The sequence below is a fragment of the Mus musculus genome, chromosome 3 (genome assembly GCF_000001635.26).
Source record: "Mus musculus strain C57BL/6J chromosome 3, GRCm38.p6 C57BL/6J".
NCBI lineage: Eukaryota > Metazoa > Chordata > Mammalia > Rodentia > Muridae > Mus > Mus musculus.
The window spans coordinates 146,882,773-146,899,941 of NC_000069.6; the positions used below are offsets into that span (position 1 = coordinate 146,882,773).

The 17,169-nt window shown below is 41.0% G+C and overlaps 1 protein-coding gene across 5 annotated transcripts in view; it reads left to right on the forward strand.

Annotated features, from left to right (window-relative positions):
- The window catches only part of Ttll7 (tubulin tyrosine ligase-like family, member 7), a 131,826-nt gene that overhangs the window by 30,589 nt on the left and 84,068 nt on the right, over positions 1–17,169 (forward strand). For all 5 annotated transcript variants that reach the window (XM_017319721.2, XM_017319722.2, NM_001302957.2 and 2 more), the window contains exons 2-5: positions 11,230–11,428; positions 11,592–11,723; positions 13,834–13,955; positions 14,975–15,042. In XM_017319721.2, the coding sequence (XP_017175210.1) occupies positions 11,404–11,428; positions 11,592–11,723; positions 13,834–13,955; positions 14,975–15,042 (347 nt within the window). In that variant the 5' untranslated portion in view covers positions 11,230–11,403. The remainder of the gene's footprint in view (positions 1–11,229; positions 11,429–11,591; positions 11,724–13,833; positions 13,956–14,974; positions 15,043–17,169) is intronic.

Here is a 17,169-nt window from a genome sequence, read left to right on the forward strand (position 1 = left end):
TGAAAAAATGGTAAATTCTAACCCCTCATAGCACAGTTGAAATCAGCCTTGTTGGTTTAATATTATGTTTGACTTGTATCTCTGAGATGCATGGTATGCATATATGACGTTCCCTCTGACTCTGTGGCCGCCTTGTGTTGACTGTATTCTCAAGCATACTTAGGGTTGATGCGAATTGCTGATGTCATGGACTTTGAATGAAGTCTTATTTTTAAGATTTTTTTCAAGCTAAATTACTTCTCCAGAAGACAACTATATGTAGGCCCAGTGAACTAAAAGACATACATTTTACTTGACCTAATAAGTTGGTGAGCGCTTGTCTTAGTTGAGGTTACTGTTGCTGTGATGAAACACTATAACAAAAAGCAAGTTGGGGATGTAAGGGTTGTTTGTTTGTTTGTTTGCTTGTTTTGGCTTACTCTTCCACATCATAATCCACCATTGAAGGAAGCCAGGCAGGAATCCAAACAGGACAGGAATCTGGAAGCAGAAGCTGGTGCAGAGAGACCATGGAGAGAGGATGCTTACTGGCTTGCTCCCCAGGGCTTTCTCAGCCTGCTTTCTCATAGAATCCTGGACCAGCCCTGTAGTGGCCCCATCCATAATGGGTTGGGCCCTCCCCTACCAATCACTAGTTGAGAAAATACTCTACTGGTTTGAGTAGAGCCTGATCTTATGGAGACATTTTGTCAATCAAGATGACCTCCACTTTTATGATTATAGCTTGTGTCAACTTGACATAAACTAACAGGCACATGAGTGAAAATGTTTAACATGAAATATAATGAACTCATAAGGGAACAATTGAATTTTTGAACAGATTGGTGATACTATTAGTATTACAGATGTGACTATTAACTTTACAGCTTTAATTTGACTACGAATGATCAAGGAAGGAGAAGGTCAAAAGAGGGAGTCATTGAGAAAATAAGTGTTCGTGATTTGAGAGCATCTTTGGAGACCATGTTATTGAGTCCTGGCTAACTCTGAGCTCTGGTCCTGCTCTGCATCTCATCCATGTTTATTTTGAAGAACAAAAATAGCTCTCTCCTTCCATGTGTCTATAAAAGGACTGTTCCAAGGCGAAGACCGTAGTGCTAGAGACAGTGGTCATAATAAGATTTATTTATTTTTATTTTATGTTTATGAGCATTGGCCAGTGTGTGTGTGTGTGTGTGTGTGTGTGTGCCCACTTAAGAGCACCTTGTGAGCACAGTGCCCACAGAGGCCAGAAGGGGGCATTAGGCCCATGAAACTAGAGTTACAGATACCTGTGAACTGCCGTATGGGTACTGGGAACCAGATTCTCGGAACCAAACACGTGTTCTCTGGAAGAACAACAAGTACTCTTAACTGCTAAGCTTTCTCTCTAATCCTTAGAGAGTTTTTAAAGATCGAGAATTACTTGTTTTTTAATGAGCTAATCTTATTAAAATATAGCTGAACTTTATTAGCCTTCTTAGCAGGTGGCCTACAGATAAAGGTGATTATTTCTTTCCTCAAACATTGCTATGTAAATTCACCTTGCATCTATTTTAGTCATCCAGCAACACACTAATCATTTTTCCTGCTTAAAATATTAGATTTATGCACATGCGTTAGCTTTTCTCATGGAAGTCCACGAAGTGTTGTGTGGAGAGTGGAGGATTTTCCATGTGGACTTTCCAAACGTTCGATGGCTCAGTCATCACAAGTTAATTTCACCTAGAAGCATTTAGAAATGATGGCAGAATTATCTGACTTTTAAGCTGTTGGTAAAATTGTAACTTTAAAATTTTAAATCTAAGAGCCTTCTAGAGAACAGTATTTCTCTAGCATGGTAAACATAAGCGGCATTCAAGCTTTGCCTGGAAGCCCACGTCTCTTGAAGAAAAAGGAAAGAAGGCAAACTTGAAGCATTTTTTCTTTACTTAGTTTTAAAAACATTTATTATTTATTTATTTATTTATTTATTATTTATTTTTATTTAAAAACAAGAGTAAGAAATCAAGCCTGAAGTCCTGCAGATGGCTAATGTGGGCTCGTAGCAATAGACGTGTATCTGCTCTGATTCACCCCCACATCACAAGAAGGGATCTGCTTCCTTCCAGGAGTCAGAGAGTGAGTCCCAGGGCCAGTTCTCACTGGCCTTACTTCACTGTAAACCAACTCCAGGGATAAAGAGGATGCGGTTGTATGATTGTTCTATGTCTGTGCCAGTTACCCGTCCTTGAAACTGGGATTGTCTTCCATCTTTCCCAAAGTGCATTTGGCTCCAAGGCAAAACATGCCAGCTGGCATGTTGATTATTTATACAGAAATCACCTGTGTAGTTATCACTTCAGAAAAGGCCACATGTAGCATGCTTTTCCCTGGATGACTTACACTGTAAAGATTGTTTTTAAAGGGTGTGAGGAAACTCCCCGGCTGGAGAGGGTAGTGGCAGGGCCACAGAGTGGGACTCTGGTGTGGCTTTGAAGTCTGAGGGTCTCCGGATGTTCTAGCTTTCTAAGTGTACTGAAATGCTGATGATAACTTCTATTTAGCCCTGGCTGTCCTGTAACTCACTCTGTAGACCAGGCTGGCCTTGAACTCAGAAATCTGCCTGCCTCTGCCTCCCAAGTGCTGGGATTAAAAGGTGTGTGCCACTACTGCCTGGGCCTGATGATAACTTCTAAAAAAATCCTAAAAAGTTTCTTGCTCTTTCTGAGGTTAAAAGGCTGGTGGCTTAGGCAATTGACATCTGTGGCAATTACTATCAGTGGGTGGGTTGGGGTGGGGTAAATTAAGAAATGTGGCCTTGGTTCAATCTCAGCAGAACTGGGAGGCTCTAACTTTCAGCCTTCGAGTCAGAAGTCTCAAGAAGAAAAAGGGACACCTGGAGAAGTGATTATAGTGTTTATTACTAAGTTGTAAAAATTTTCCTATTAAAGCTATCTAAGAAAAAGAGGGAAAGCAGAAAGATCCTAAGTGGGGCAAGGGGAAAAATGTCTTTTCTCTTCTCTTTGTTCTCAGTACTTAATACATCTTTCAGAATACATGATCACACGTTAAAAGTTCACACATAAAATCAAATCATAAATTGAAATCGAAATTTACAACAGAGAATGTTTACATGCATATCCATTAGGAGTAATTATCTGGCTAAACATCCATCACCTGTCTCAGCTCCACAGGTTCACTGAAGGTTTAAAACCATAACTAAGTTATTAGTGAAGTTTTGTTTAGATAAACCCAGTCAATATTTTATCTTTTGTCCTAGCACCTATAATAAATCATTAGTTCCCCTTTTTATGACCTTTGGTTAGTTGCTTTCCAACCTCTTGACATGTGCTCTGAGTAGGAGAAAGTCTGGTTACCCATCTAAGAGCAATTAACTGGTGACACATGGGAGACTGATAGAGTTCTCACTGCAGTTTTGACTATCAGAAAAGGACCTAATAGCAATCCCATTAATAAAAGAGCTTAATAACCACTGATATAATTTTAGGAATTCTTATAGGATCATCATTAAGACTTAAGAAGTCATCTATTGGTAAAGCATCATTACAAGACAGTACATCTTTGTAGATCTGCAGAGATCTGCTCAAAAGGGTTGGCTAATACCTAGTGATTGTTATTTATGTTTAACAATAACAGGAAAGCATGTTAATAGCAGGAATCTTTCCTAACAACGGATTCTCCTGGGACTTGCCTATATGAGCGAATCTGCCACCTATTATATTATAATTCGAAGCAGACCATCTCAAGAAGATCACCTGCTAGTTATTAGCTTGTCCTGTTATGGCTCCTGACAAAAGGGTTCAGTTTCCTGTACTGAGTTAGAAACCAGTCCTGATCACCAGAGCGTAGGAACTGGCGCTGAAATGAACCTCAATGACCAAAGTGAGTGTTATCTTCTAGGATCTGTTCCTCTTCATCTTAGTGCATCTATCTGTCTGTCTGTCTGTCTGTCTGTTTTCCATCCTGCCTCATTCCTTTCTAAATATGGAAATATCTGCATTACTAACTTCTTCAGGCTTCACTATTTGTGAGAATCCCTGTTTATATGTAAAATTGATAAGATGTTTACACGTCTATTAGTCAGCTCTGGTGTTAATAACTGGGATCCTGGACCCTAACTGCCATACATCACTCCTATAAGAATCACTGTGGGTTTTCAAAATGACAAACCAGGCACAGAGGGGTGGCTCAGTTGTTGGGAACTTCTTTTGGAGAACCAATTTTCAATTGCCAGCACCCACATGGCAGCTCACAAGCATCTGTAATTCCATTTCCTCCAAAGGTAACAGGCACGCATGTGGTACACAGACAAACATGCAGGCAAAACATCCATACATACAAAATAAGAGATTTTCCAAAGAATACCAGCCAACATACAACGAGTGTCAGTGGAATTGTGTGGGTTTTGTTTTATCTTCTGCCCTGTCTACAGTTTTCTGTTAACCAGTTTCTTGCAGTCATAGACCACCACGTCATCTCAACCCATGTTCAGAAGAAAGAGATCTGTGGTTCAGCATAGTTCTTGCTCATGGCAGAGCAACTGTAATCACATGTGCACCCAAGGCAGGGGAGCAAAAAGTGACAGTCACCTGGAAGACTCCTCTTTCAGTTGTTACTTGAAGTCCCGCTGAACCATGTCCTTTCCTCTACCCCAGTAGCCACCTCAATGCCTATTCTTTTAGAGTCATGTAGTTACTTACATCTAAGGACGTCTGGTAAATTTAGTTACTTATTCACCACCCTCACCATGAGCTCCATCCATGGTTGTTGAGTAAGGACAACTTAAGGATTTATCTCTGGTAGAGGATAGAGTCTTACAATGCAGCCCAGGCTGGCCTTGAACTCAGTACCCTCCTTCTTCAGTCTCTCATGTGCCTGGATTACAGGCATGTGCTGTCATGATCAGTAGGTTAATGAATTTAATGATTCATAAGCATGGATATAAAAATAACCATTAAACTAATATATACCCTAAAATTGGTTAATGTGTGTGCACCAAAAAAATATCAAACAAGGAACTCAAAAGGAAAATTAGGAAGGATTTTGTTGTGCCTTTTTCAGGTTAGGCTATGTCATGACACACTGTGTCAAGCTAAGGAGTGTCAGAGGAGTCACCAGATTTACAAGTGATGTTGAAAGTTAAGTTTTGGACAGGGAGAACTATGCTGATATCACATGACCTTATGCTGATGTCATCTGTGTGCTAGCGAGGCTAATACCTAGTTTGATATCTATTGTGACTGTTCTGGTAAAGTGCATAGAACTGGTGATTTTACACCGTCTCCATTTTCCTCAGTGTTCTTGAAGCATGCTCCTGAGCTGTGAGAGCTGAGTGCAAATCATGCGCTGTCCCACCTGAAAATCTCAGAGCAAGACAGTGCTGCATGTAGCAAAGTGTAGGCTGGTGCTTCAAGGATGTCTTAGATTCTGTGTGTGTGCATATGTGTTATGTGTGTGTCCGTGTGCCCATGTGTGTGTCTCTGTGTATGCATGTGTGTTCATGTATGTGTTTGTGCATGTGTGTATGTATTGCACATCTGTGATTTTGTGTGTCCCTGTGTTCATGTGTATATGCATATATGTATGTGCGCATGTTCATGTGTGTGCATTTATGTGCATGCATGTGTACATGTGTGCATGCATATGCATGTACATGCATGTGAGCCTGTGTAAGTGTGTATATCCATGAGCACAGAAGTGAGTAAAATATGCACAAATTAACTACTGACATATGTTATTTCTAGAGAGCAAGTGTGACTTCTTCTCCCCTTCCCCTGCTTTGGGGGAGATTTGAGGACTTTTTTTTATTATATTCTTGGAGAACATGTGGGAATCTGAGAAGCAAACAACAGTCTGTTATGGAGCTACTGCCCCAGGTCAGTGTTCCAGAGTGCACACATGGCTCTTTGATTCTTCTGTTGACTTACCCCTGGCTCCTGCCGGCTCTTTAGAGGTGTATGACCAAGTGGCTCCTTCAGATCTATAACGTTCTGTCTCCATAGTCAGCTCTAGGTTTGTAGAGGATAACCAGACTGGGAATGGGCACAAACGTTCCTGTGTTTAGGATTCAAGTATCTTCTCTAACCTTTTTCAATGTCAATACACTATTGTTAGGAGAACAGTTAGAGTGACGTCATCTGTTGCTCACCAGTTATGCAGCTGTGCACACTGAAATACATTGTCTTTTTTTTTTTTTTTTTTTTTTAATTTCAGAAACAGAAACAAGGTCCGTTAGGCTGCAGAAGGAGTCTTCTCTGTGTGTGTTTTTTTAAAGGCTTATTTTTATTTTAGGGATATGAGTGTTTTGCCTGCATGTATGTGTGTGTATCACATCTCATGTGTGTAGTGTCTGTGGCAACCAAAGGAGTGCATTGGATCCTCCTGGGTCTGGAATTACAAATGGTTGGGGCAGCTGTGTGAGTTTCAGGAATACACTGGGTCCTCTGCCAGAGGACCACTAAACCTAACCACTGAGCCATCTCTCCAGCTCCATTCTGTGTTTAATTAAAGGAATGTTCTACGTAGAATTAGAGGCATTCCTTGTCTTATCTTCAGTTACGGATTTTATTTACTTTCTGGTCCATAATCAACCATATTTTTCTGTAACTGTCAACCAAGGCACCTAACTCCTGGGATTGGATTTTTTTTTTTTCTGCAGACCTTTTGAGACTTGGAGCCAGCTCCTACCCCCTTCTGTAAGCCAGGCTTATTGAAATCATTAGCAATTACCAATTCTTTCTTGATCACCGAGTCTGGCTGCTGTACTACGGTAGCACTCTTCTCTCTCTATGTGTGTGATGCTGCCTGTGGCCAAGCACTCAGTTTTCCTGTCAGGGACCGTCAAAATATCTTCCACACACCGTTCTTCCTGCTCCCATTACACAGCCGGAGAGATCTATGGGAAGCCCTTCGGTTGCTTTGCATTGCCCATGAAGTGAGATCTTGCCTGAGCTTCAAGGGCCATTTCCAACGGGACACTTCCAGAGAAACACACCATGACTCAAGTGAATCTGTCAGGGGACCTCTGTTTCTGCTGATTGATCACTTCAAAAGGAGGAGCCATGATAAATGTGTGTTAACTCGTGACGGCGTCAGTATCACACTCCGGTGATTCTTTGCTCAGAAGAGTGCTGGCTTCCATGTCCTCCTTCTCAGGAGACGTCAGACCTGGTGGCTGTCTTTCTCATGCTGCTCTTAGTACCTTTTTCCATCTGCATCGCTTTCTAAGCGTCATTTGCGTGTGTAGAATTTGTAGCATTTTAAACCTCTTGTAAATAATGTACTGCGTACATTCTTGGGCAGTTTTCTAAAATCTGAGCTCTTCTGTGGTTCTTCATCTGGTTGCAGTTTATTTTGTTTCCTTGCTTTCCAGTACTTTACTGCACAAGTGTTCCATAGAGTATTTGCCTCTCTCTCTGACGTGGATCCATCTCTCATTTCTCTTTCCTCTATGTTTATACCCCCATCCCTTAAAAATTGAACCCCCTGTGACCTTTCAGATCGATGTCCCTTCCTTGAGGCCCAACATTGAGTATAATGTGCATTATTAAACTTTACGGTTGCTGTTAGTTTTCAAAGTCAATGATTTTTGATGCATTTATTTTTCAGAAAATGGATGTGTTAGTCAGCCATAGTGGCTAGCTTGTAGTTTAGAGATGTGACGCCTTTCTTGCTTATCCGCCACGGGCTCACTCAGCTTGAGCAAGCGAGGTACTTTATAGGATTTTTTTTCTCTCTTCTGCTGAAATAAAGCGTTTTTCTTGCCAAATGCTGTCTCCTCCATGTATTGCCTAGCCAGGAGATTTCCAAGTCAGCAGGTCCGGCTGTGTTTCAGATCAGCTTAAAGAATACAGACTCCAGTATGGTATCATCCCCACTTCCTAGTATATGCCAAACCCACCACCGGCCTTCCAGTCCAGCTTCAGTCTGCAGCAGAGTCATGGGAGGGGACTGGCAATCAGATGTCTTATGCCCAGACTGGAGACTATGGAGGGCAGCGATTGACCTGAGAACATACATTCCTGAGAGCCATGCAGGCAGTGGCGATGCTGGAGTTACCGGGGTGTTTTGAGTAGCATATTGCAGCCTATATCAGCTGCTTTTCCATTGCTGTTATGGAGTGTAAACTGATAAAACCAACTTAGGGAAGAAAGGGGTTATTTTGGCTTATGGTTCTCAAGGGGTAGAGTCTATCATGGTAGAGAGGTAAGGCAACAGTCATAGACAGCATGGAACACACACATATATATATGGATCCTTTAAGACAGGTAAAATTGATTCCACGGTGTTTTTATAGAAGTTAGTCTTCTCCTTCACTGCTCCCAGCCACAACAGACCCCAGAGCTCTACGCACTGACTGCGCTGTTCTGTGAGTTTATCCCAGCAGTGCTGTATTATAGAAACTTTTATACATTTTGCCCCTTCTAATTTAGAATATGAAAATGATAGGCATTTGCTTCTCACAATTCCGTGGTCCGCTTTCCTTTCCTAAAACTATTGCAAAGTAAGTTTTAAAAAACTCATTGTATTAGTTAATATGTGTTTCTTTAACAAAATACCAACTATTAGGTAATGTGTGTGTCATAAAAGTCCATGTCTCACAGGGTTGACATTAGAGCATCTATAACCACGGTCTGAAGGATGATCTATTTGCTTTCAAGACAGCATCTTTGTTGCTGTGTGTTCACACATGGCATGGGAGAAAGGCAAAAGTAGCCAGACACTTCCTGAAGCTCTGTGCATGAGAGAAACCTTATGACTTTCTTACTTCCCCTTAATAGTATTACACTGGGGATTAAGTTTCTCCATGAATTCAGGTAGAAATAACCTCCAAACCATAGCACACATTAACTTAGTAAAAGGTGTCTACTGAGCACTGCCAGGTTCCAGTTTTGGGAACTATGAGATGAGCAAGACTGAAGAAAACCACTGTCTTTGGGAAACTCACCTTCTAGATAGGTGGGTTTGATGGGATACCAATAAAGATCTCCAGAGTAGGTCAGAGAGGAAGAAACAAATCACTCACACATGAGGCTGAAGTAGCCATTTGTCTAGATTTTCAGTGATTGGTGGAAGTTCAAGTAGAACGTGGAGGAGGTCTCAGTCTCCGAGGCTTTGATGGATGTTGAGTTTTGGTGAGAAACCATTGGCTTAAAGTATTTCTGAGGTAAACAAAACACGCCTCCATTTTTTGGAGACTAGACAATAGTGCCTTAGTGGCATGATGTCATAAGCATATTTTCTCAAATTCCTTGCCTAAAATAATTAGTTAGAATTGGGAGGATACAATCAAGTCCTCCTCAAATTTGTTTGTAACTCCCACTAAATCATAAATGGGATGGGGTATAGCCTATATATGACTAGGACCATGTTAAATACTTCAAATTCCTGTGTGACTCCAAGGAACATTTTTATTCTTCATTATAAACAAAGTTGTTCATTTTATAACTTAAGTTCAGAAATTAACAAGGCTGTTTCAGGAGCCTGGCATACCCCAGAAAGAATTGTTTTCAAACTCTTTCTGACTTGTCACCAACCTCTAATGAGACAGTGGGGCATCACTGTGAAGGGACCTTTGTTTACTCCAGTGACAAGGTGTTGGTCACGAAATCCCAAACTCAGTGTCCTCCCTGAAGTCTCAGAGAGCTTCTAAACAGAACTGCACTGAACTTCAGGACACTCCGTTCTTCCCTCCGAGCGGTGACCTAGTCTGTTTTCAGCTTGGATTTGGGAGCAGGGAGATCAGTTTAGAGATGTTGACTGCAAATTCCCTGTTTGGTTTGAGGTATCGTGAATTTCCAGAATACAGCCTGTCTTCTGAGTACCAAATTAGTCTTGCAAGCTCCTTATATGTCCATGTAATGTTGGTGTGGTGTCTAAAAATAGTGGAGCTGGATGGATGAGATCGCTACTTAGGCAAAAATGAATCAAAACTCTTGTTTTATTTATTTAATCTTTTTAAACTTTAAGCTGTAGTTTCTATATCTAGACGTTGTGGGAAAATGAGCTGAAGTCCAAAGCTTGCTAATGAGGTTACTTTTTTTTTTAAATCCTTAACACACTGCCTACCCATCATGAGTGTCTAATCAATAATACTTTACTAGTTTTTGTAGTGAATCATTCTGGAGCCTGATTTGCATTGAAATGGTATCCGAGAATGAATAGGCTGTAAGCATCCTTTAATGAGATCTCACTGTCAATAATGAATAATCGAGGATCGTGGCTGAGCGAGTCAACTTTAATGTCACAGGATTTATGATAAACCTGATAATCTGGTGAAAGTTTCCCTCTCAACCTTTTGTTTAGCATAACAGTTTTGATGTCTTTTCTGCTGTGATTAGAGACATTTTATAGGAGTTCAAAGAAGAGAGAAGTCTGAACGTCGAGACTGGGAACTAGTCAGTATAGTCAAGACCTAGTGCCCTGATTCTTCCGCTGACCCTGCAGATGCCCACAGAGCAGATGGGGATTCTGTTGGGTGATATGTGGCTGAATCAAGATACTTTATCCCTTAGGGGAACATCATGTCCTTCTGTGTGCTTAAATAAGATCCTCCTGTAATGAGCCTACCTGTGTTTGTGTCTTTCAAAGCTGTTCCTGTATCTTAAGGCATGGTTCAGTCTGCTTTACAAAGCTATTTCCCCTTTACCCTTGTAAAAACAAATCTCTTTCCACATTCCTCTTGTGAGTGATCCCTACCCTCATAGCTCTTTCACTGCTTCATGAGGAAAGTGTCAGCGTGATAACAGGTGGAGTACTGGAAGAAGGTTGTGTGGGTTCCTGGGTGGGGACTCTGGCTTTGGCCCACTTCATCTCCACCTCCACTTTACTTCTTTCTTTGCAAAGAGAAAAAATTATTTGTGTTTCCTGAGCTCAGTTAACTTTTCTATAACACAGGGATTAAAAAAAAAACTTCTCCCAATCAGGCTTGATAAAAAAACAGTCTATTATAAATCTCAAGATTCTCAATGTACACTGCACAGCAGTGAATTTTTACTGTTTTTATTTCTGTGTGTAATATGCATATGTAAAAGATCTATGATTAAAAGACAATGACCTAGACTGTTTACTTTCAGGCTGCAAAGCCACAATTTGGCATTTTCTATATGGGTTAATAATAGAGCCACACAAACTGTTTTTATGGGATAAATTGTCTTTTGCAATTATGTTGTTTCTCACGAGAATGGTGTTGGCACGAGAAACATCATGAAATTCTGCCTTAAATAACTTTATTTTCAACCTTTCTAGGTAGCATCCCAGCCCAAAACTTGTGTCGTGAAATCCAAGACTTTGACCCAGATAATGTGATAGGATCTTCCTGTGACTTGGGGCCATATTCTACTTAGATGAACTCGGAACTTCCAGCTTTCCCGAGCGCTTGGCACTACAGGCAGGCTTCTTGCTTGCTTGGTATACGTTACCATGCCATCTCTGCCTCAAGATGGGGGTAAGTGGACTGGCCGAACCGTACTAGAGTATGTTTAGAAAATATGATATTCAAGCTCTGGAAGTGTCACCGTTCGTAGCTTTAACCTGCTAGACGCAGCATATATATTTCGGGTCACAATGTATTTTAGTGACGGCTGTTCATTTCATATTTCTTTTTAAAGTTATTCAGGGATCATCTCCTGTGGATCTGGGTACAGAATTACCTTACCAATGCACAATGAAAAGGAAAGTGAGAAAAAAGAAGAAGAAGGGAATTATTACAGCTAATGTTGCCGGAACAAAGTTTGAAATTGGTGAGTTTCTTCAGAATTCTGCACTTTTCATAATTTCTGGAAAGACTGCCTTGGCATTAAAAGCAGTGTAGGGTTCTGGAGAGACAAATAGTTTTACGTAATGGATTTTCAAATTACTTCTATAAAATTTCTGACAGATTAGAAGAATTCTTTTCCCATGCAGTGGGGGATGATCTGCTTTTAAAAGATGCTAATAGATTTCTAAATTGTCAGTTCAAACAAAGAAATGCATGCAATTAACTTGACTTTCTCTTAAGAGCAAAGCTGCAGGTCTGGTGCACAACTCAGGATTTTTCTGTCATGTTTAAAAGTACTAGCTATCTGAGCTTTGAAGTACATCATGAAAAGATTTAGATACATCTGATCATATAAAGATTTGTGAATATAGAGTATATCTTTTCAACTATCTTTATGTAATCTGAAAGTGTTGGCCTGACTAGTGGGTGGATACTCGAAGATCTTAGACTTAAGTAGTCAGCTGAGCTGCCCCCATCACTGCCTGACTCTCTCCTTGTCTTGTCACTGGGGGGTCACCACTTATGCCTGAAGCTCAGATGTGTTAGTGTTACTCATGTGTAGATTTCTGTCCCTGTTGCTCCTGTCTGCTGTGAGCCTGGTAGAGGAGGAATCTTGCAGGCCCCGTTGCTACAGCTTTCATGCTTTATATGTGTCCAAATGGCACACAGACAGCGGAGCCCTGAGGAGGCCATCATGACATGAACGCCTTGTGTATGTACTTGAAGAAACAGGATATCAATATAGCCCCAAGCTTCATCCTGCTGCTCTTAGAAAGCAGCTCCCTGAACTCATGTAGATGGTGTCTTAGTTAGGATTTCCATGGCTGTGAAGAGACACCATCACCAAGACAACTCTTATAAAGGCAAACATTTAAGTGGAGCTGGCTTACAGTTTCAGATGTTCAGTCCATTATCATTATGGTGGGAAGTGTGGCAGCCTGCAGGAAGACATGGTGCTGGAGGAGCCAAGAATTCTACATCTTGATCCAAAGACAGGCAGAAGGAGACTCTTTCTGTAGGCAGCTAGGAGGACTGGGACGAGTCTGGGCATAGGAGCCTCAAAGCCCACCCCCACAGTGATGTACTTCCTCCAATAAGGCCACACCTCCTAACAGTGCCACTTCCTATGGGCCAAGAATGTTCAAACCACCACAGATGGTCTCAGGGCTTCTTTAAGTATATTCCAGGCCTCACTGCATATAAAACCAGTTGTTTATCTAACAAATAGCCAAGAGCCCCTAGGATTTGAGATCAGCTGTGCCTGATTATCAGTTTTACACCTGATCAAAGTCAGCCACACAATTCCCATCTCTTCTCAAATATTAGCGGATCATGGTATAAAGGAAACATTAAATAATGGAACTTGTAAGCACTGGCATGTAGATATACTTTTCTTTTAGAACTCAGAATTCACTGGCACTCACTCAAATGCTACCCCAACTGTATCACTCGTCTTAAATTTAAACTCAAAACTTGTTGAAAGAAAAATGCCAGTATACTAACTGTAACATCTAGGCCTAAGAGGAGCACATGTGTTTTGTGCTCAAAAGGATACCCCAAGAGTAATCTTTTTTTCAGTGGGATCTCAGGGTTGGGGCAGTAGAGATCCAATCTCCAAGTCCCCTGTGAATTCTGTTTCAGTGCTTCCTACTCTGAGGAAACAGAGCTGACTTGTTGACAGGAAGGGTGAAAGGCACAGGGCAGATCTGATGGTCAAGGGTATTTTTACCTTTCCAATTTTATACCCAGTCCCAGGTGTTGGGGAAGCCCTGAGGGTGAATGTACCTGTGTAGAGTTATATCAGCTGTCTCTGTGTTTTTACTGTACTAAAGTCACTCTCTAAACCCTCTGCAAGTGCTGTGTTTTGGGAAATTGCGCAGGACTATGACTAAGGCTTTTTGGTGCAACCTAATTCAGTTCCCAGCTTCTGTGGAGAGCAATTTGGTAAAAGTGCCGTCACTGGTAATGAGCTTATGCTATAAGGAGTGGGGCCAGTCTGCACCTGGAACACTGTGGGTATACGCATGTGCATTTCCATTGTGAATGTCTTTAAGGTGTTCTGGCTCAGGTTTGATGTAATCGTCTCTTTTCAGTTCGTTTAGTAATAGATGAGATGGGATTTATGAAAACTCCTGATGAAGATGAGACAAGCAATCTTATCTGGTGTGATGCTGCTGTTCAGCAGGAGAAGATTACAGACCTGCAGAACTACCAGGTGGGGACTGACAGTCAGCATCGGGGAGAAAGTCACACCACTTCCACCACTTCCGTCATGGTTTTATTTAGCTTCTTAATCTGTCCACATATTAGCTTTCAGTTCTGAGTTCCCTGGGCCGCCTGTCTCGTTGCTCGCTGGCTGTGCTGACTCTTTGCATTAAGCCCGTGTCATTTCCAAACTCAACCTTTAGCTTTTTTCTTTAAAGATGGATCAACAGGGAAAAATTCTAAGTTGATGCTTTGAGTTATGTACACCTTAAGATGAGTGACAGGGAATGGATTGTCTTAGTGGACAAAGACCTTATAGCTTCAGCTCCATTAGTCTGACTTTTACATCTATAGTGCAGTACAAATGTGTTTAGAAGAAATGGAAAGCAAATTGAAAAACCTACAAGGGATCCAAAGCAATCGATGTTTGCTACTTACCCTCCCTCCCTTCTTCCCCTTCCTCTCTCCTCCTCCCTCCCTCCCTCTCTCCTTCCCTCCTTTCCTCCCTCCCTTCCTCCCTCCTTCTCTCCTTCCTTCCCTCCCCTTTCCTTCCTCTCCCCTCCTTCCCCCTCCCCTTCATTCCCTTCCCTCCCTCCTCCTCTCCTTTCCTCCCCTTCCTTTCTCCCTCTCTCCTCTTCCTCCCTCCCCTCATCTTCTTCATTGCTTAGATTCTAAGAATACATAGTAGACCAGATGGAGTAAATATTTTAAGTCCCATGTTATCAATGCCTGTATTCTATTATTCCAAAAGCAATTTGGATATTAAATTGTCACCTATCCAACACAGAACATTAGAACTTTATTATCTTTGTAATGTCTTTTCCAGATTTGATAAAAATTTTATAGTTTTATTCACTGATTATCATATTTTTTAATTTCATAAGTCACTAGCCATCTAATTTTAAATCCTTTACATTAATAATTTCCAATTTATTAGAACATAAGTCTCAGATATTTTGTGATGTGTTGCAGTATACAAGTCTATTCATTGATTCATTAAATGTTAATATTTACCTTTTTATTTTTCAGAGAATCAACCATTTTCCAGGAATGGGAGAGATCTGTAGGAAGGATTTCTTAGCAAGAAATATGACGAAGTAATCTTCATTTTCTTCTAATAGAGAAGACCTGGTCAAGCTTATACTGTGGTGGTGCTCTGTTGTGTGAGGTTTTATTCACCTGAGTGCTCATCAGCTGGGAGAGAGACCTGAGCTGGAGGGGTCTTGAGGTTCCCTGGTTCTAGCCTTTCACTTTGCACAGGAGGCCACTGAGGCCCAGAGAGGTGACTTCTTGCAGAGTCATAACAGCTCCTAGTGGGGCTTCCCCTTTTTATTAGAATCTGATGGCTCTTTAGAAACAAAATGATTGATACCTGTTCAGTTTCTGGTTAAGCCTCACGGAAGTCATTTGTTGCATTGTATCCTGTGTGTTTAGTGGCTCGTAAACACCACACTTTTCAAGTGCTATCCTAGATGCCCGCAGGCATGCTCCTAGACACCTGTACTCACACTCATCAGGATTATTTATGCACACATCTCCAAGGTCAGGAACTAGAATAGTCATCCTTCCAGGGAAAACCTGGTAACAGGAGCTCAACTGTTTTGTTGGGGAAAAAACTGTAGAATTTTTATGCAGTATATATATCTGTTGGGTAGATTTAGTTTGGGTTTTCTCTTTTTTTTGGCTTGAGAATGTAGAGTGACATTTGTGTAATTTTGAAAGAAAGGAGTATTCACTAGAAAACAATCATAGAACCATGCATATAATTAAAGATTAAATATTGACATTATTCATGTGTATGTTTTTAATTGTAATTATTCATATAATTTTACATCTAGCTTAAACATCAAAACTAATAATTTTTAAGTAGGTGAGATACGTAAGATACATAGTCACATATGTAAAAGAAAGCTACCACATGGGTTGTTTTAAAGATTATTGGCCTAGTAAAAGCCTTAACTCAGCCTAATTTCAGGTCATTGTTAAATATAATAAATGATTGTAAAGGCGCTAATGCAAAAATTACAACATTAATGCAAACTTTATTTTTTTAAAAAATCAAAATAATAAATTAGTCAATATTGTCCCTTCTTTGCATTGAGATTATCTAGTTGCAAGATTAACGAACACTAAGCAAATGCAGTTGGAAATTACATTATTTCCTGTCTCATGGTGGTAATGCCACGTTTGTGTGCATACACAGGAAAGAGAGGAAAGGCGAAAGGAATGGGGGGGGGAGGGCGTGGGGAAGGGGAAGGGAAGAGGAAGGTGAGGGGAAGTTGTGCTGTGATGTGTATATACTTGTGTCTGCAGGTGCGTGCTCCTGCAGACCAGAGTGGGAAACTGTATCCTCCTCTGTCACTCTCTGCCTCACCTCCTGCAGACAATATCTCTCACTGAACCTGGAGATGGGCTGTGGGTACTCCCAGTAATCCTACTGCCTCCACTTCCCTGTAGTACTGGGGCTCTAAGTGCATATGTGGCTGCACCTCAATATTTACTTAGGTTCTGGGAATTTGAAGTCATGTTCACATGCTTGCTCAGTGAGCACCCTTACCCACTGACCCCAGCTCAACATCACTTAAACACACGCACACACACACACATACACACATATCACACAAACCACATACATACACCGCACAGTACCATATACATCACATATATCACACAAACATACATCACATACCACACACACCACACATACAAACACCATGCACACACAATCATACCACACACACATCACATGTACCACACATATACTCTATACCCCCCCACATCACTCCCCACATAAATACCACACACATATTACACACACACATACACACATATCACGCACAGATCACATACATACACAATGCACACATAAACACCATACAAATCACACATATACCACACATATCACACACAATACACTCACAAACACATCACACATATCACATATACATACATTATACATATACACACACATATACCACACATGCATATACTCACATCACACATATACCTCCCCATACACACCATACACCATACCACACACCACACCACACCACACACATAGACATGCGTGCATACATACATATACATTGCATGCCACACACATATACATAAGCATACACAGGCACACATACATATACATCACATCACACACACATATGCATCATAACACACACACATGCCCACACATGCCCACATGTATCACATACACACTTATATATCACACC